This window comes from Carlito syrichta, unplaced genomic scaffold (assembly GCF_000164805.1).
Source record: "Carlito syrichta isolate Samal-C Ts95f unplaced genomic scaffold, Tarsius_syrichta-2.0.1 Scaffold315818, whole genome shotgun sequence".
NCBI lineage: Eukaryota > Metazoa > Chordata > Mammalia > Primates > Tarsiidae > Carlito > Carlito syrichta.
The window spans coordinates 309,500-330,585 of NW_007259914.1; the positions used below are offsets into that span (position 1 = coordinate 309,500).

The 21,086-nt window shown below is 42.6% G+C and overlaps 1 protein-coding gene across 1 annotated transcript in view; it reads right to left on the minus strand.

The window, feature by feature from the left end:
• Positions 1-16,805, minus strand: part of PDSS2 (decaprenyl diphosphate synthase subunit 2) — a 291,983-nt gene extending 275,178 nt beyond the window's left edge. The window contains exon 1 of the mRNA XM_008073307.2: positions 15,145-16,805. Within this exon, the coding sequence (XP_008071498.1) occupies positions 15,145-15,440 (296 nt within the window). The 5' untranslated portion in view covers positions 15,441-16,805. The remainder of the gene's footprint in view (positions 1-15,144) is intronic.
• Between the last annotated feature and the right edge of the window lie 4,281 nt (positions 16,806-21,086).

Genomic DNA, 21,086 nt, shown 5'->3' on the forward strand with positions numbered 1-21,086 from the left:
ACCAGGCCCAAATGGCTTTGAGGGAAACATTAGGTTGCATGTCAGATCACTTCTGCTCCTTACAAGCATCCTCGATGTGCCATGTGCCACTTCCCCCGCATCTGCACCTGTGGCTCCATGAGGAGACCCCTATGAACAGCAAGCTTCTGAGGGAATTGCCTCCCTAGTTATAGAAAGACTTGAACACTGCGCTAGCACCACCTGCACATAAACTACTGCTGCATAACATTCCATTCAGGAATGATCCTGAAAACTAGCTGAGAGGACACATCCTCCTGTGAGGAGTCCTTCAGGAAGCACACATCACTGTTGACTGCCTAAAATATGTGGCCTGAGGTCAGTAGCTACATGGCAATTTCTGGCATGTCTAATAGATTGGCTGAACAATCAAGACTGGGGAGGAACATGTCTGGATCATTAGTGATAAGGTAGTTTAAAGAAGAAATATTTGCATAGATCTCTGGGAATGGGACCAGCACCTGAGAATATCTGTGTTCCATGTGACTGCTCATCAAAACTGCCACCATTGACAAGAGGCTCTTCATAAGCAGATGGACAGGAAGACAGTACTGAGAGCGATCCCTTCCCCTTGCCAAGTCAACTCAAATTGACTAAGTGGCAGTGGTAACAGGGATGGTGGCTATACATGTGCTCAACAATAGGACTTCCTCCCACCAAGGCTGACCCAGTGATTCACTGCTAAGTGTCCCCACATGGTACACTCCTCTAGATAAACCATTTGCTTCACAGGGGAGGAACCCTGGTGACCCTCTTCATCCTAGAGAGGTGAGTGACTTGTCCTCTTCAGAGGAGACACTCATGCTGTGTTTGGATGTGGTTTCCCTGTCAGATGGTTTCCCATGTCATTCCTAGTCACCATCTGTGATGACCTGAATGCCAGCATGCTATCCCACCTAACAGTGCCTCTGAGGAATAAGATCACTTCTCACCAAAGTAAGGCAACTGCTGGTGACCACGGGCTTCTTGGGTTCTAATAGAAGCAGCAAGCTCATACAATGTGAAGTCGCCTATGACAACCCAGACAGGCCAGGCCCTGCTGGGAACTACTAAAGGTTTTGTGCTCAAGGAAAGAATGCTTTCACCAGAAAACACAATAATGGTGCCTCTGAGCTGGAAGTAGAGACTGCTACCAGGCTCATCATACCAGGAAGTGCCAAAGAGAGGCTTAAATAACATGAGGCATAAGCTACTGAAAGGGTATGTTGAGTACTGTAAACAGTAGGAGCCAGAATGAGTCAAGTGGAATGCAGGAAATACTCTGGAGTGCCTCCATAACAAAGAACAAGGAAAGACCTCTACAAGTCTGTATAGGTTTGGTCACCAGGGCTTAACCCTTTAGGATGAAGACAGTATGAATCAACCCATCAAGCAAAGGGCCACAGCCAGCTAAGGTCATGACCATTTACAGAAATAATCCAAATTCCTTATGTAGTATGTATGTTAACTGGGCTCTAGAATCACTGATTGTGACATAAAATTCAAAAATAACAGTTTAAGCAGCAAGTATATTTCTTTCTCATGTAAAAGGAGTCTGGAGATAGGCAATACAGAACTGTGTGGAAATTCCACAAGGATATTATGCTCTTTCCTACTCTACAGACCACATCCATAAAATGTGGCTCAAAGAATGAGTTCCAGAGCTCCAGCCTCCACATCAACGGTCAAAGCAGCAGGGTAAAAGAAGAGTAGACCCCCTCTCTCTGAGAAGACTTTCTAGATATTCATATGCTTCCATCAACATTTTTGGGACCAGAAATTAGTCACACAGTCACATCCAGTAGTAAGGGAGCCAAAAAAGTGTTGCCCTTCATCCCTGAACAAATTCAGAGTTCTCTTGCCAAGGCAGAAAGAGAAAATGAAATAAGAAAGGCAACCAGCAGTCTCCATTACAGTGTGTCAATAGTTTTTGGTGTTCCTCTGCCCCACACTTTCTTCTGCATATACAGGTATAATGGTAGTGGACACACAGGCTAAAAGATATAAGAACTGGATCACTAAATTAGAAGACTGAACACAACTCAGAGGTCCTAGACATAATAATGAGTTATCTCTTTGGGAAGGTGGCATGAATGATTAGTACATCATTTAAGGTGAGGCATCTTTTAAATTGTGTATGCAGTAAGAAACTGGGGAGGGGGTAAATTCAAGCAGGGGGTACCCTGCCCAGACTTCATTCTCCCTTTGTCTCATAACAATGTTTCCTTTTTCCCTTAGGGAAATTCCTTTCCCTTATTCTGTGAGGGCCAATCAGACCTGAAATACAGTAGTTTACTCCTCAACTGACCAAATGGGTGGCCAAGACCCAGTCAGAGTCAATCATACTAGAACATTCGCCAGTGAACGAGTCAATCTGGATTAGGTTTAAAATGCAAGTAAGGCCAAAGAGACCCTCTCTCACAGGACTTTGACCCTGGAGGAGCCATCCAAGGATGAAAGGCAGCCAGAGCTAACACTGCCCAGTGCTGTCGTGTAGAGAGATTGTAATTTCCTGCTACTGATTTCTCAGAGTCTTCCTGGTTCCCATATCTCCTAAAGCTGATTAGCTCCTCCTTGCCTAAATATAATCCAACATCAAGTTCCTCGCTTGTAACTGACAATGCCAACTCAATCCTATATTCTCTCCCTGAGAGATCAGAAACCCCTAGGCTTTAAATCCTACCTGTTCTGAGTACGTCCAACTCCGGCTCCAGTGTCTACCTCCTTTAGGAGCTCAAGCATTCCTAACTGCAGTCTGGACGTGCTACAACACTTCAAAGGTCAACACATCTACAAAACGTCCCCCGAGACTCCATCCAGACATCCTTCTGCTTATATCTCAACATATTCAATGACTTGGCTTTCAGCGAGTCTTCTGCTCTCTCACTCTCACAGTTGCCACGTACTGCCCACTCCCTGTCATGAATGCACCTTGAATCCACTCTTTCCATTTTGTTTGCCCACCGCCAAGTTGACACCTCACCATCACAATCCCTCTACTCCGAAGAACAGTTCGATTTTCAACGCTCATTTCATTGAGACTGTCTGCTGGCTGGACCTTTCTATTCTTTGTGTCTTTGGTTTACTTGGAAACACTTTTATACTAACATATGTAGCACTGTGTTGTACTTATTGTGTTACACGTCATGTCCCTTATTCAGCCTTATTTGAATATAATTCTTAGTGGGGGGTTGGTGGTTCAGAGACAGGTGTTCTTTGTACGCCTCCTCCCCTTCACAAGCACAGTACTCAGCCATTAGAGAATACAGTTAACCAGCTGCTGAAAGAAGAAATGAATAAACCACAGAAGTCTTCTGCCAGACTTTCCTGCCTTTAGCTTTTCTTTTCTGCAATTCACAACCTCCACAGCTGCCAACGTCAGTTTTCAAAACACACATCTACTCCAGGACTAATCTTTAGGTCTCCACCAACTTCAAGATAAGATAAGATTTTCTTAACTTGACATACAAAGTTCCTCAAAACCAGCCACGACCTTTCCCTTCTTTTGCTTTTTAAATTAATTGTATTTAGTTCATTGAGGTTTTATTCACAGTAGCCAAAATCAGAAGCAATCTAAATGTTCGATGAAGTTGAACAGATAAACAAACTGCTTTATATCCATTCAAAGGAATATCCTCCAGCAATACAAACAAAAAAATAGTTGTTCCATATATTTTGTCCAGTTTTCTATTTGGTTACAGTGCAGGGGCAAGTCTAGCATCAGTTGCTCTCTCATGACAGAAACAAGACAATTCCAACCTAGCTTCCTTGCCTCATCCCACCCCATGTTCAACCTATACCAAACAACACATGTTCCTAGACTTTGCTGTGCAATTTTTTGTGTTTTATCTTCCAGTTTTGGTCAACTCCTTTTCATCTGTCATGACCCAACTCATATGCCACTTTCTCTAGAGATCTTTTTCTCCCCCTCTGTCTTTACAGTGTATTGTTAGCACATACTACAGCATGCATCTCAAGGTACCCTGACTATGTACATGTCTCCCCATTAAAATGAATTTCTAATAATAAGGATAATTGTCAACATGGGGGTCATTGCTATGAGCCATGTACTGTTCTAAGCATATCACCTATATCCATATCTGCTCGTTGTCTTCATAAAAACCCAAGATACAGGTACTAGTATCCTTATTTTACAGATGAGGAAACTAAGCCAGAGAGAGGTTAAGTAGATTGCCTGAGATCACAGAGCCTGGTAGTGGCAGAGCCAGGATATAAATCCAGTTTGATTCCAGAGCCCATGCTCACTATACAGTCTCTCATAAATTCCTGGATGGCAGCAGCTGTGTCTTATTCTTGTTTATATATCCATGTCCAGAGCACCTCAAATATTTGTGGAATGAATTAAAATTTATAATTTTCTCCTAGTCATCCAAGAAAAAGTTCTTCATAAGTAATGTAGGTTTTCACTCAGTAATTACAGAACTGAATCTAGAAAGGGCCTTTCATAAACATAGGAGAGACTAAAATTAAATTTCTAATAATAAATCCAAAGAGCTCTGAAGAATGTTACCATGCAGAAAAGACTAATAAGGTTTTTCAGGTAACCAAGTAACCGTAGTGGACTCAGGAACATAAAGTTTCCACCAAGAAATCAATACCTCTAAAAGAAGAGTCTAAATGTTTTAATTTGTCTTCAATAACTGCATACGAAATTAATCCCATCTATCTAAGTCTGAAATAGAGAGTGTTTTCAAGCCAAAAGCAAAAAGACAGAGTATCTAAACAAAAATTTAATCCTAAAAGCCAAATCCGTCAAGAATAATCAGTGAAAATAAATAAAGCCACATTACTCAAAGGATCAGCTATGTTTAAGACACAAGAAAAGTTAACTAATTCTACCCTGGAAAAAGTATGGGTCATTACCTTTGAAACAATTAAGTACCCTACATATGCCATTAAAAGCATTTAAGTTCTTGATAGTAGGTAGTACATGAAGTGAATTTACAAAAGCTAAAAGTACACACATTTTAATGACTTACACAGAAATGTAAGTGATTAAAATAATATATACATATAGTGTGCACAAGTAGATAACTGTAATGACTTAGGGAGGTAGTAACAAAATCACAGGGTGCAAGTTGTACTGGGAGGCGGGAGTTGCCGATGTACGCCACGACCTTCTGCTTCCCCCATGCTACAGATCTACGCCACACGCTTGGACCATCACATGTCATTGCGCAGCTTGGATAGGTCCACAATCCTTCATCCAAGGCCCTATGACACCAAACCAAACGTCTTTCAGAATCCAGAGTCTTTAATTTGAGGAAGGTACATTTTTTTTTTGAGTTGGAGTTTCACTCTTGTCACCCAGGCTGCAGTGCAGTGGCATGCTCACGGCCACTGCAGCCTCGACCTACTGGGCTTAGGTGATCCTTTCACCTCAGCCTTCCAAGTAGCTGGAACTACAGATGCACGCCACCACGCTTGGCTAATTTTTTGTGATTTATTGTAGACATGAGGTCTCACCAAGTTGCCCGGGTTGGTCTCAAACCCCTGGGTTCAGGCAATTCTCTTGCCTCGGCCTCCCAAAGTGCAGTGATTACAGGTTGAGCCTCCATGCCCAGCCAAGGAAGGTACATTTTACCCAACACTCCAGTGGGAACTGGGCAGCGCCCTATAATCAAGCACATTCATATTTCTGCAGCAAAATGCATGAATATTCACATTAAGTGGGATAAATAAAACTATAAATAGTCTCACAGCAGTTCTGGTCAGATTTATAAGTCTGGAAAAGCATTCTGTTTTCTGAGTTTTATGGCTTTTTAAATTGTGGAGAAAGGACTATAGACTCATCTTACACACTGCATTCAATCTGTTCACTCTCTGCCTGAGAACTGACAACGGCTTCCTTACTTGCCACATTCAGATAAAACACTAATTTCTAGAATAGTCTAGAATTGGCAATATCAGTGGATCATCTAGTCAAACTCCCTACCTCATTGCTCAGGAAACCAAAGCCCAGAGAGAAAATGACTTGCCCAAGATCACACAGTTACATATGGACTCTGGTCTCCCAGGTCTACTTCTTTTCTCTCTGTCTCAATCTCAATCGCTCTCTCTCTCTCACTGTGAGTCTGTGTGTGTGTGTGTGTGTGTGTGTGTGTGTGTGTGTGTGTGTGAATTTGCAGGTTTTTTTCTTAGTTTTTCAAAATAATAAATAATTACAGACAAACAGAAAGTTGTACAAAGATAGCATAGAGGCTGGGTGTGGTGGCTCATGCCTGTAATCCCAGCACTTTGGGAGGCTGAGGCAGGAGGATTACTTGAACACAGAAGTTTAAGGCCAGCCTGGCCAACATAATGAGATCATGTCTTTACAAAAAATCAAAAAATTAAGGTAGGCATGGTTGTGCACACATGTAGTCCCAGCTATTCAGAAGGCAGAGGTGGAAGGATTCACCTGCGTCCAGGAGGTCAGGGCTACAGTGAACTATGACTGTGCCACTGTACTATAGGCTGGGCAACAGAGTACGACCCCAACTCAAATAGATGATGAATAAATAAATAAAAGTTCAGAGTTCTATGTTCCTTCACCCAGTTTTGCCCAATAGTGATTTCATTTATAGTTGTAGTATAAATACTAAACCCAAAAAACTGACATTACTACATTAGTGTTAACTATGGACCTTATTCCATTTTTAGCATTTTTTAACCTGCATTCATTGCATGTATAGGTGTACATAGTTCTATGCAACTTTACCCTACATATAGATTCACATAACCACCATCATAATTGAGATTTCCAACTGTCCCATCACAACACACTGTACTGTATTCATATTTCTGTTCCTCACATTGTCCCTGACTCTAGAAAGCACTTATCTGTTCTCCATCTCTATAGCTCTGACATTTTGAAAATGATAATGATGTTACATAAATGGAATTGTACAATATAGAAACTTTTAAGACTGACATTTTAAAAAATTGTGGTAAAATCCATGTACATAAAATTTACCATCTTGAACCATTTTTAAGTTCAAAAAAGTGTATTGTTCAGTAGCAAAAAGTATATTCACATTGTTGTGCAACCAATCTCCAGAATTTTATCTTGCAAAAACTGCAATCCTAGCCCTATTAGACAACAACCCCCCATTTCCCCTCCCTCCAGTCTCTGGTGACCACCTATCTGCTTCTACAATCTGTTTCTCTAAATTTGACTACTCTAGACACGCATATCAATGGAATTACTCAGTATTTGTCCTTTGATTTCACTTAGCATAATGTTTTCAAGGTTCACCCATAGTGTAACATGTGTCAGAATTTCCTTCCTTTTTAAGACTGAATACTATTCCATTGTAAGTATATACCACATTGTGCTAATCCATTCATCCATCAAGGGACACCTAGGTTGCTTCTACTTTTTGTCCACTGTGAATACTGCTGCTATGAACATGGGTGTACGAATACCTCTTTGAGATATTTTCCACGCTTTGGGAAAATATAGCCAGAAACAGAAATGCTGGATCATATGGTAAGTTTATTTTTAATTGTTTGAGGAATGAGATTGGCTTTTTACACTCAGAATAATTCCTTTGAGATTCATCCAAGTTGTTGTGTGTATCAGTGGTTCATTTCTTTTTATCACTGAGTAGCGTGTCATTGTCATGTATGTACCACAGTTTTTTCTACCACTCACCACTGAATGACATTTGGGTTGTTTCCAATTTGGGGTTATTATAAATACAGCTGCTATTAACATTTGTGTATAGGTTTTGATATGAACATAGTTTTATTCTTCTGGAATAAATGCTCAGGACTATGATCACCAGGTTATATGGTAAGCATATGTTTAATCTTATAAAAAACTGCTAAGCTGTTTTCCAGAGTAGCTGAACCATGGCAATGTATGAGAAATCCAGCTTCTCTTCATCTTCACCAGTATTTTATATTGTATTTTTTATTTTAGCCATTCTAAACAGGTATATAGTGGGATCTCATCATGAATTTTAATTTGCATTTCCCAATGGCTGATAATGTTGAACATTTTTCATATGCTTTCTTGACATCTTTATAAGTTCTTCCTTTTGCTCATTTTATTTTATTTTCCTTCTTTTTTTTTTTTGAGTTGGAGTCTCACTGTCACCCAGACTGGAGTGCAGTGGCCGCTCCCGGCCACCGCAGCCTCGACCTGCTGGGCTCCAGCGATCCTTCCGCCTCAGCCTTCCAAGTAGCCGGAATTACAGGCATGCACTACCACATCCGGCTGATTTTTTGATTTATTGTAGAGATGAGGTCTCGCTGCCCAGGCGGGTCTCGAACCCGCGGGCTCAGGCAATCCACTCACCTCAGCCTCCCAAAGGCGCGGGATTACAGGCTGAGCCACCGAGCCCCGCTTCCTTCTTTCTTTTTTTAAGAGACAGGGCCTCGTTGTTGACCAAGCTAAAGTGCAATGGAGCAATCGTAGCTCAATGTGGCTTTGAACAAGAACTTCTGGGCTCAAGAGACCCTCCCACCTCAGCCTCTAGAGTAGGGTGAGGGCATGGGAATGCAGCTATACACCATCCCACTAGGCTAATTTTTTTTTTTAAGAGACTGGGGGCTCTTGATGCTGCCCAGGTTGGTCTCAAACTCCTGGCCTCAAATAATCTTCCTGCCATTGCTGGGGATTACACGCATGAGCCACTGCACTTGGCTTTAATTTTTTTTTTGCCCATTTTCTAATTGTATTCATTATTTGTTTCTATTGAGTTCTGAAACTTCTTTACATATTCTGTATACAAGTCCTTCTCTGGATATGTGATTTGCAATTATTTTCTCCTAGTCTGTAGCTAAACTTTTCATCTTTTTTTTTTTTTTAACTTTTCATCCTTAATGGGGTCTTTCATAGAGCAAAGTTTTAAATTTTGATAGAGTCCAATTATTGTTTTCTTTTATGTCTAAGGCCTATTTACCTAGCCCTAGGTCCTAAAAATGTCCTACTATGTTTCTTCTAAAAGTTTTATATTTCACACTTAAATCCACTTTAAATGGACACTGATTTCACAATAATCCTTTTAAAAAAAAAAAAATATGAGCCATTGCCAGACCATTGTCGCCATTTCCAGGCCATTGTGGCCAGTACCTTGCACTAAGCTATAACGTGGCCATGTGCTCTTTGAGCTATGACCAGGCATGTTTTCTTTTTTTTTTTTTTGAGTTGGAGTCTCACTCCCTCGCCCAGACTGGAGTGCAGTGGCTCACTCACAGCCACCCCAGCGTTTACTTGCTGGGCTCTGCGATCCTTCCACCTCAGCTTTCCAAGTAGCTGGAACTACAGGTATGCACTACCACGCCTAGCTAATTTTTTAGTTTATTGTAGAGATGAGGTCTTGCCAGGTTGCCCAGGCTAGTCTCAAACCTGCGGGCCCAGGCAATCCACTCACTTCGGTCTCCCAAAGTGCTGGGATTACAGGCTGAGCCACCGAGCCAAGCCTGGGTCATGTTTTCTTAAGCTTTGGCCCCCTCCCCTACCTTGAGGAGATGAATCACCTCTTTCTCTCTCTCTCTCTCTAATTTATTTTCTAAATAAACTATATTTTCTAATCTAAAAAAAAAAATATGGCATGAGGTTGAAGTTTTGCTTATAATGTCCAAATGTTCCAGCACCATTTGTTGAAAAGACTATCCTCCCGCCAATGAATTGCTTTTGTACTTCTGTTAAAAATCCGTTGGGCATATGTGTGTTGATCTATTTCTGGGCTCTCTATTCTGTTCCATCGATCTGTCTAGTCCTCTGCCAATACCATTGTTTTGATTAATGTGCTATATAGTAAGACTAAACAGTAGGTAGAATGATTCCTCCCCTTCCCTTTCTTTCCAACATTGTTTTAGCTATCCTAGCTCTATCCACGCTGTTAACTTTCCTAAACTGTTTTTTCTTTACTTTTAAGGTCCTCCCTATTCCTAGTAGAGGTATGGTAGCCTGGGGAAGAAAGGAGAAAAAAAAGAAAGAATCATGAAAGAAAAAACAAGTAATATACTACTGCTACCCTAAAACATTACTCATGTAATTTTTATCCATCTTTCCTCCATTGAGGTCCCAATTTCTCTATGAATTGCTCTATACTGGCCGGGCTCGGTGGCTCAGCCTGTAATCCCAGCACTTTGGGAGGCTGAGGTGAGTGGATTGCCTGAGCCCACAGGTTCGAGACCTGCCTGGGCAATTTGGTGAGACCTCATCTCTACAATAAATCAAAAATTAGCTGGGTGGGGTAGCGCACGCCTGTAGTTCCAGCTACTTGGAAGGCTGAGGTGGAAGGATTGCGGAAGCCCAGCAGGTCTAGGCTGCGGTGGCCAGGAGCGGCCACGGCACTCCAGTCTGGGCGACAGAGTGAGACTCCAACTCAAAAAAACAAAAAAAGAAAAGAAATGCGCTCTACTATTCCAGGCCATTTCTAGGGTAACAGCTCATTAGACATAGTCATTTGTTTCCTTCTGTTAGATATTTGTAAATATATTTTGTGCCATTTCATCAAAGTTCAGGGTTCATGTTTTAGACTTCTTTATATTCCTCAGTAAACTTCAATAAACATTGACTCAATTAACTGATGACTGATTATCTAACTGCAGTTTACAACAGGGAGATCTTAGAAAATCTAGAAGACAGGGATAAAAATGAGCTAATTGCTCCACTGTTCCCGGTAATCAGATCATTGTTTCACCAAATCTCAAGATTTTTAATTTAATCTCACTTCTGAATTAAATTGTTCAAGGGTATATGTCACATCCAGGCTGTTTTTCCCTTTTCTTGGTGGGATGGCATAGGTAAAGAAAAGAAAATAGGGAATAACTAATTATGGTGGTTTTCACCCCTTCTCCCCCCCCCCCCCCCGGCCAATAATGTCACCATTCATCTAAATTTTAGGGCTATTAGACAGGAGTCATCCCTGGTATACCCTGTAGATGTACTCAAAAAGTAAATGGCCCAAGGGATTAGAATGTTGATTTAAACAAATTATAGAAACCAAAAATGTAAAATAGGGTTTTTTACAATTCTAAAAGAATTTACCAAGTCCAATCTCCTATGATCCTAATTTCATTAACTACAAGAGGTCTTTGTGCCTTTTGGCTACCATGCTGAGAGCGGCTTCCTCTTAATTATCAATGCTCTGCTGACAAGATTTCAACAAGTTACATTATACAGTATGTGAATGAATATAGCTGCTTAATCCATGGTTTTAGCTCTAATTTTCAATAGCCATCCCTGCCTAACCTCTGGACCAAATGTCTGCTCCTTTGCTAAACAGCTTTATAAAGTGCATATATACAGATATATATTCCCTCCCCAAAAGTTTCTTTGCTTTCATTGGCTGTCTATAAATTCAGACTATTTAAATAATTTGCAACACATTCGCATAGTAAATGGAATAACAATAAATGCAGATTAATTCTTTCTTCTCTTACAAAATAGAGCAATTCATATATGCTACCACAACTTTGCTAAAGCGTCTATTTTGTGCCCTAATTCTTTCACTGTACTGTGGAACTAATAGCCGGGTAGGCTACAATCAGTAAAGTTTTAGAACCATTAGTCTCACAAGCTTTCATCTAGTGTGTCTCTGGTGGCCTCAGAAGAGATCTTCCCCCAAATACTCTTCTGATGCTCTCACGACTAAGTAGATAAATTGTAATTCTCGGAATATACACATTAATAAGGCTCTTTTTAGTTCTGCTCATTTCACTTTCGTGGCTTTTTTTTGTTTGTTTGTTTGGTTGGTTTTGAGTCAGAGTATCACTCTGTCGCCCAGAGTGTGCAGTGGCACACTCACAGCCACCACCGCCTCGATCTGCTGGGCTCAGGCAATCCTTCAACTTCAGCCTTTCAAGTAGCTGGAACTACAGGCATGTATCACCACACCCAACTAATTTTTTGGTTTATTGTAAAGACAAAGTCTTGCCATGTTGCCCAGGCTGGTCTCAAACCTGTGGGCTCAGGCAATCTTCCCGCCGCCACCTCCCAAAGTGCTAGGATTACAGACATGAGCCACCACGCTTCAGTGCGTTATTATAGGGACTGCAATTTTCATAATGAAATATACTACTGCAACCCCCACCATTGACACTGTCATTCTCATCACACACACAGCAACCTCCTAATCAGGAAAAATTCAGAAAAGTCTTGGTTCTTGTGTCACGAGAACACATAGCAACCTGAACTCAGACATTGCTTGTTTGAGTGCAAACCAGTACATTCACTTTGGAAAGCGATTTGGTATTATTTAAAGATGAACATGTATACACCCAACATTTACACCCTGTATCTATATCCTCAAGACCAGTACACCAAAAGGCATGCAGACATATTCACAGCAGTATGTTCCACAACACCAAAAAAGGTAAACAACCCAGATGCTGATGAAAAGAAGATTGTGGTATATTCACATAACAGAATTTCAAACACCAATGAAAAACTAATGAAATATGGTAAAACACACAACATAGATAAATCCCAAAAACAATGAACTTAAAAAAGCAAGTGACGGAAAGCCTCATGTAATAAGTTACAATACTAGTAGTTTTTTTTAGGTGAATAAAATTAAACATCTTGCCGGGCTCGGTGGCTCAGCCTGTAATCCCGCGCCTTTGGGAGACTGAGGTGAGTGGACTGCCTGAGCCCTTGGGTTCGAGACCCGCCTGAGCAGCGAGACCTCATCTCTACAATAAAATAAAATAAAAAATTAGCCGAGAGTGGTAGCGCACGCCTGTAATTCCGGCTACTCGGAAGGCTGAGGCGGAAGGATGGCCGGAGCCCAGCAGGTCGAAGCTGCGGTGGGCGACAGAGTGAGACTCCAAATCAAATAAATAAATAAAATTAAACATCTTATTGTTTAGGAACACACCCATGCAACTTTAAAAAAGAAAAATTTTGGCTAGACGTGGTGGCTCAAGCCTGTAATTCCAGCACTTTGAGAGGCCGAGGTGAGAGGACTGCCTGAGCTCAGTGGTTCAAGATCAGCCTGTGCAAATTGGTGAGAACTTGTCTTACAATAAATCAAAAAATAAGCCAGGTGTGGTAGCACACACCTGTAGTTCCAGCTACTTGGAAGGCTGAGGCAGAAGGATCACCTGAGCCCAGCAGGTTGAGGCTGCAGTGGCTATGAGTATGCCACTTGTATATCATTTAATCAAATTCACATACTACATAGATATTGTGTGTGTTTGAGTGTGTGTATATCTCTCTATATACAGATATAAGAGATATACACACACACACACAGGTATACACACATTATGTGTGTGTATATTTATATGTTTTTTTCCTGAATCATTTGAAGGTAGATTGCTTACACCGTGGTCCTTTATCGCCAAATACTTCAGTATGGATTTCCTAAGTTTAGAGATATTCTCTTATGTAGCTACAGTACAATTATCAACTTAAGTATATTTAATATTGATACAGTACTTTTATTTAATCTGCTAATCATATTCCAATTTTGTTAATTAACCCAATGTCCTTTGTAGTAGCCTTTCTCCTCCAGTCAAGATCCAGCCTAGGATTAGGTATTGTATTTAGTTGTAATGTCTTTTTAGTCTCCTTCAATTGGGAACATATGGAGAAATTTTGGATTGTCATCAACGGGGGCACATTTCAGACGTTTAGTGTCCCTACCCTACAATGCCCAGGACAGCCCACAAAAAAGAATAATGCGCCCCAAAATGTCAGCCAAGCTGCATAAATCTAGGACAAAATGATCTTTTTTTTTCTGTTTTCTTTCTTAAAATTAAACTTTTACTTTGAGGTAGTTGTAGATTCCCACTATAGTTAGAAGAAGTAACAGAGCCAGTGTACACTTAACCCAGTTTCTCCCAGTGGTAACATCTTGTGAAACTATGGTACAGTATCACAAGCCGGATATTTACACTGATACAGACAAGATACTGAACATTTTCATCGCTACAGGGGATCCCTCATGTTGCCCTTCTTAAGCCACACCTACTTCCCTTATCCACTCCTTGCTTTAATTTTTAATGAGATGACACCTGTCATTTTCTTATTACAGAAGTTACCAAGTAGCAATAATAAAGTGATCTTATTTCTTGGCATTGTCCCAATTATCAGAAATGTCACCTTATGATTGGCGTAGCTTGTCCTGTAGCTGGAACGTTAGTTTTCCAGAGATTGTAGATGATACACATTACACACACACACACACACACACACACACACACACACACACAAATATGTATGTATACTGTGTGTTTTAAAACTTAAACAAATGAGCCTACTATTCAAGAACTATAACTTTACCAATCTTGTTGAAACTAAATGTGTATTCCCCAGTTCATCTCCCTGACTTCTAAACTGAATTTTAAAAAATGTTTCAGCCTGTAATCCCGAGCCTTTGGGAGGCTGAGGTGAGTGGATTGCCTGAGCCTGCGGGTTCGAGACCTGCCTGGGCAACTTGGCGAGACCTCATCTCTACAATAAATCAAAAGTTAGCCGGGCATGGTAGCGCGTGCCTATAGCTCCAGCTACTTGGAAGACTGAGACGGAAGGATCGCCGGAACCCAGCACGTCGAGGCTACGGTGTTTTCTGTACTAGTTTGATTCTTACAACTTTCCTGTATGTTTAAATTAATTACAAACCAAAAGGCATGTGGTTTTTTAAGAGGAAAGTTTGTATACACCGTAATGGCAAGTCTCACAGTTCTAATACAGCATGTGATAAAAACCCAAAGAGGATAATGACTACTGATGGATAAAATCCTATGTCAAAAGAACTATCTTCCCTCTCAGCCTGTCTCTCCCTCCCCTTTCTTTCCGGAGGTGACTGCTTGGAACAGTGCGGAACCGCAAATCACTCTATCCCACTTTCCAAAGACCATTCCTAGGAAGTGACTCAATAAACGTTATGTCCCTGCTTGACTTCTCCACAAATCGCGGCGATGTCTTCACCCTCAACCGGTAAGAGGCAAAGTCGCGAAAAGCGTACAAGGGTTTCTCCAAAGAAAACCACGTCTCCACTCCGCGGAGCAAGAAGGTGGAGTGGACTCGAAAGGAGGCAACGCGCAAGGTCCAGGAGGACCGAGGGAAGGAAGGGGGGGAAAGAGATCAACCAGGAGCCAGTGGGAGCGAGGCCGGATGGCCGTGCCAGCCAGAAAAAACGACTCGAGTGAGAGGAGCGTCAGCGGGAGGGGGTGGCTCACCTGGCGGTGGTTAGCAGCGGGTGCCGAGTCCCCACCAGCTTCCGCACCTGCATGGCGATGTTGCTGAGCTCGTCGCTCAGCAGGCAGCGGAGGCTCATGAAGGACGTGGGGTAGCCCACGATCTTCTCCGCCTCCGACACCACCTGGTTCCAGTGGGCCGGGGACTTGGAGGACTGACCGCGCCATGAGCCCACCGAGGAGATGGTGTCGAGGGACGGGGACCACCACAGGCGACGCGGGGGACCCGAGACCCCGAGGTAACGGGGCAGGCGCAACAACAGCTGCCGAGGGTTCATGGTGTGAGTCTGAGAGGGGCTGGGACCTGGGGGCGTCCGGAGGTGGCGCGGGAAACGAACGAGGGGCAGAGGAGGAACTTGCAGGAACGAAAAGGAAGCGGCGACTCTTGACCCTCCGAGGAGGGTGGCTTCCTGGAACCGTGACCCGAAAGGAACTTTAAGTACTGCAGCTCAGAATGGATGAACAACCACCCCAGCTCAGTACTGCCCCCGGCCACCCGGGGTAGAAACCACGGCCACTGCCTATATGGGGGACGCCATATTGGAGGCGTGGAATGCGGCCCGCCGTAAAGACGGAGGCGGCTGTCGGCGGTCAAGACGCTCCCTGCTTTACGGCGTAGCCGGGCGCGCCCCGAAGGGGCGGAGCTTTGGAGGCGAACTCCGGAAGGCGAGGTCCAGCTCCTCCCACGTCCCCCTTCTTGCCTGAGTGGATCGACCGCGGCCAGGGCTGGCTGCTGACGTCTCGCGGTACGCTGCTGCTGGAGTCTGGGCCGACTCTGGATTCATCAGTGTCCCCAACACCCTACACAGAGTGGGCACGCAGAAGTCTTTGTGTCGTGCACAAGGGTCAGTGACTATCAAGCCCCTTCCCGACCCTTGGCTCGCCCGCTCCTCCCGGAAACCTTTCGTCGCTCCCCGCCTCCTGTGGGTGACCGTGGCGGTGGCCGGGCTTGAAGGCGGCTCCTAGGGCCGTGGCTGCTGGAGCTGTGGGCCATGGCTCAGTGATGGAACCCTAGAGCCGGGCGTGGGGCCGAGCCGTCGCGCTCTCACTGCCCGACCCGACGGAAGTGGCGCGGCGGGAAGGGGCCTTTTCCCCAGGAATGTCCGGCCATGCAGGTTCTAATCCTCGAGCCCCTCGCTCGGCCTCCGTGTCCTCCTGTGTACAGCCTTGGCAGAACCTGCCAAGGGTGCGGAGAGGATGCGGTGGAACGTTGGCTGCTCCCCGCCTCTCCTCTTCCTCCTTACGCCTCGCCCTGGAGCTCGGCTCACCATCCAGGATTCCAGACTACCGCAGACCCGAGTGCTTTTCACATACTAGCTCATTTCATCCTCAGTACCATGAAGGAGATAACATTAGTACTCTCCGTGTTTTGTAAGAAGCAACTAAGGCAGAACCGAGTCATGTTAAATTGCCTGAGGCCACACTAGGCAGAGGTGTGAACCCAGGCTATCTGGTCTCTGAATCCGTGCTCAAGCACAACGTGGCACTGTCTAAAGAATAGGCTGCCACTCACTCTTCTTCTTGCTGAGGGGAAGCAGTCATCGGGATTACCTATTCTCTTTTTCAGGTGTGCCTTGCATCTTGTCCCCTTTCTCATCACCCAAAACAAGTGTTAACAAACCCTTCTTGATAATAAAGGATCGATGGCACAGGTTTGGTTTTGTTTTTTAGTTGGACTCTCTTGTCGCCCAGACTGGAGTGCAGTGACACGCTCACTGCCATTGCAGCCTCGACCTGCTGGGCTTAGGCGATCCTTCCTCCTCAGTCTTCCAAGTAGCTGGAACTACAGACACATGCCACCACTCCCAGCTAGTTTTTGTGAATTCTTGTAGAGACGTTCTCACCATGTTGCCCAGGCTGGTCTTGAACCCCTGGGCTCAGGCAATCCTCTGCGCCTGGCCCAGTTTTTACATCCTTAAAACTAGCTCATAAAACTTCCATTTTCAAAATTCTTCCAAATTCATGGTCAATTTTTTTTTTCCAGTTAGCATCACGGACCAAATCCTTGGGCCACATATAAAAATTGGACTTGAAAAAGAGTAGTTGTTCACTTTTTAAAACAAAGATGCCATTCTCTATGAAAGACTTAACTTCATACTTCATTTGGCAAGTTTATTTGTGATTTAAAATTTTAATCTTATTTACAAAAATTCAATTTAGGTATAACTTTGCAGGGGTACATTGTATTTAAAGTGAATTATGATTATAGGTATTAAACACAGTCTATGCCCTTAAAATAAATAGGGGAGGTGCAGTTTGAAAATAATTCCTGCTAAAGAGATAAACTCTTGGCAGTAAAATTCAGGTCTGCTACTGATGAAAATAAATGTGGAGAGTGAGATACCTTACCATTCCAAAAAGTTCCAAGGCCTGAGTTTCTGGGTTATCCAAGGTGAAAGAAGTCATGAAAATAGAAGAGAGATAAAGACTGAATGTGATATATTGTGCACCTGAGGCTGCTTCTTCAGCGTCAGGGTACCTTAAGGGTAACTTTTCATGCATTTTCCCTAATACCAATTCACAGCATGTACTTTAATTTCTCCACAGAAGCCAAGTGCATTATTCTCTGGTCATACACTATTAACCAAGTTTTTGATTATTCATGGGACTTTTGGTTCCATTTGCTTTAAATAATCAGCATTTTCCTTTATACTTACAGTTAAAAGGTTGCATTATACCTAATGATAATCAGTCTTTGGAAGGTTAAAATGGTATTTGTTCTTTAATCTTCTGGATAAATATATAATTCCTTAGAGTCTTTGTGATTAAAGAGGTTTCTGTATTGCAAGTGACTTTTGGAGGAGCAGGAAGGGAGGAGTATCTGTGATTCTGTCCTTCCTTTGCTACTGATGTTAGTCATTTTGAGGATGTCTGAATACAGAAGAGTTTCTTAACCTCAACATTATTGACATTTTGGACCAGATTATTCTTTGCCAGGGATGGAGGAAGCTGTCCTGAGTGTTGTATGATGTTTCATAGCGCTCCTGACCTCTACCCACTAGATATTAACAGTACGCTTCTTCAAGTTGTGACAACCAGATATGCCTCCAAACATTGTCAACTGTCCATCCCCTTTGGGGGGCAAAATAGCCTACTAGAGTACAAGGAAATGAGAGACGCTGAAAGAAAAAAAAAGGTATCCATCCATGACATTCACTTCCACAAAGCAGCAAGAGAAAGAGTCCTGAGTGTGGGTAGCCCTGCAGGTTAAAGAGTGATCACTCCACAATCTGTGGAAACTTCCAGCCATACACAAGGGCTTCCCCTTGGCATGGGTGTTATTCTGGAGGCAGCAAACCGACAAAAGATGGTCACAATTCCTCCTCCACTTTTCTCAGAATTCTGAGGCTTTTAAAGCAGGGGTCCCTAACCCTTGGGCCACTAACACCTGTTAGGAACCAGGCTGCACAGCAGGAGGTGAGCAATGGACAAGAGAGCAAAGCTTCATCTGTATCTATAGCCGCTCCCCATTGCTGGTATTACCCCTGAGCTCTGTCTTCTATGAGATCAGTGGTGGCATTAGATTCTCATAGGATTGCAAACTCTGTTGTGAACTGCCCATATGAGGAATCTAGGTAGCGTGTTCCCTATGAGAATCTAATGCCTGATGATCTGAGGTGGAGCTGAGGTGGTAATGCTATTGCTGGGGAGCGGCTGCAGATAGATTAACTTTAGCAGTGAGGTTTGACTGCATAGAGACCATAATAGATCAATGACTTGCAGACTCATATCAAAACCATTTCAGTGAGTGGCAAGTGAGTGGATGTACTTCAGTTGTATAGCTGGATCTGGTGGCAAGCTTTAAGTCAGAATCTGACACATATTTTAGTCTGCACATAGCCCACCCATTATTTTATTTACCACTTCCATCTGTGCCTCTTTTTCTTTTAATGGTGAGTTGTATAATTATTTCATTATACATTACAATGTAATAATAATAGAAATAAAGTGCCCAATAAATGTTATGTGCTTGAATCATCCCAAAACCACCCCCACCCCAGTCCATGGAAAAATCCATGAAACCAGTCCTGGATGCCAAGAAGTTTGGGGACCACTGTTGTAAAGTGCCAGTGGACTTCACTTACTGGCGTCTCTGCATTCTGCTGACTTTAGAAGCAAGGTCAAATTTTATGTCATTTTCCATGGCTGGAAACCCAAGCCAACCTTTGGAAATACGAGGTTTTAACCAGGATAGTGATGCTGTGAGTTGTGGTATTCCCACGATTATGTGAGTGGAAATAGATAGAGACACTGTAGCCTCCTTCTGTCACCCTAAATACAATAACTTATTGTTTATCCTTAGAGAGTTCTGCCAAAAACAGATGAAATCATCATGGTATATCTTGGGGCAGACTGATGAAAGGAAGCAAGTAATCAGATGAGCAAAAATGCAAAAGTGTGACCACCCACTTGGTTGGCAGGTCATGGGAATGGCATATTTGCCAGTGAGAAAGCAAAATGACACACAGCACCTGTGGAAGATGATCGAATCACCTCTAGCAAGATAACATACACATTTACCTTTGGACCCAGAAATCCCAATTCTAGGAAGTGATCCCAAAATACCAAATGATTTATGCATGGGTATTTCATTGCAGTATGATTTGTAATGGCAAAAGATTGGAAACAATTCAAAAAATAATCCCAACTAAGAGACTGGCTGAACAAATTAGTGTAAACCCACACGATGAAATACACTCTGCAGCTATGGAAAAGGAAGAGAGACATCTCTTTACACTGATGTGAAGTCCTCTCAAGAATACATACCAATAAAGAACCAAGGTGCAGAACAGTATAGGATGTTTATTTTTGGTAAGGTAAGTGAACTGTGACCATATATTTACATATATGGGGGAGGGTGCCTCAAGAAACGTATACACATTTGAAGTATGATGTTCACTCAAAAGATGGCATTAATCAAATGAATGTTAACATCACCATGCAACAGGCAGGACAGTCAAAGATATGGCGGATGCACAGTTGTGCACTCATCATACTATATGTTGCTACCGTAATTCAATTCAACTTCGAAAAGCAATGCCTAGACAACATGAAATGTGTACACATTTTTTGGACACACTTGTATTTAGAATGGGAGGAAGCAGCCTCACTAATCATCAGAGTAATGCAAATCAAAACCACATTGAGATACCACCTAACCCCAGTAAGAATGGCCATCATTAATAAAACAAACAACAGATGCTGGCGAGGATGTAGAGAAAAAGGAATGCTTCTATACTGCTGGTGGGAATGCAAACTAGTGCAACCTCTTTGAAAGACAGTGTGGAAATTTCTGAAAGAACTAGAAATTGACCTTCCATATGACCCAGCAATCCCCCTGTTGGTAATATACACAGAGGAACTCAAATCATTCTACAAAAAGGTACCTGCACACGCATGTTTGTTGCAGCTCTATTCACAATAACAAAAACATGGAACCAACCATGCTGTCCATTGAAGCTGGAGTGGGTAAAAACAATGTAGTACATATACCCAATGGAATATTATGCAGCCATAAAGAAGGACAAACATATGGACTTCACAGCAACTTGCATGGATTTAGAGTCGATCATACTCAGTGATCTATCACAGAAATAAAGAACAAAGTACAATATGTTCTCACTCATAAGCAGACCTTGAGCAATTATCATAATACTATAAGAAAGGGATTGGCAGTACTGGGAAACTGCTGGGGAGGGGTGGGATTGACAGTGGGAGGAAACTTCCAGGGGAGGGAGGGGTACACCTCATCAGCAAGGGTACCTGCATAGTCAATGTTGGTATATGTAACCCTGAATTGTACCCCACATTTTTAATTTAAAAAAATTAAATTATCCGGTATTTCAAAACAAAACCAAAAAAAAAGTTCCTCACGCTTCTTTACTCTAAGACCTTAGTCAGCTTTTCCTTCCTCCTCTCTGTCC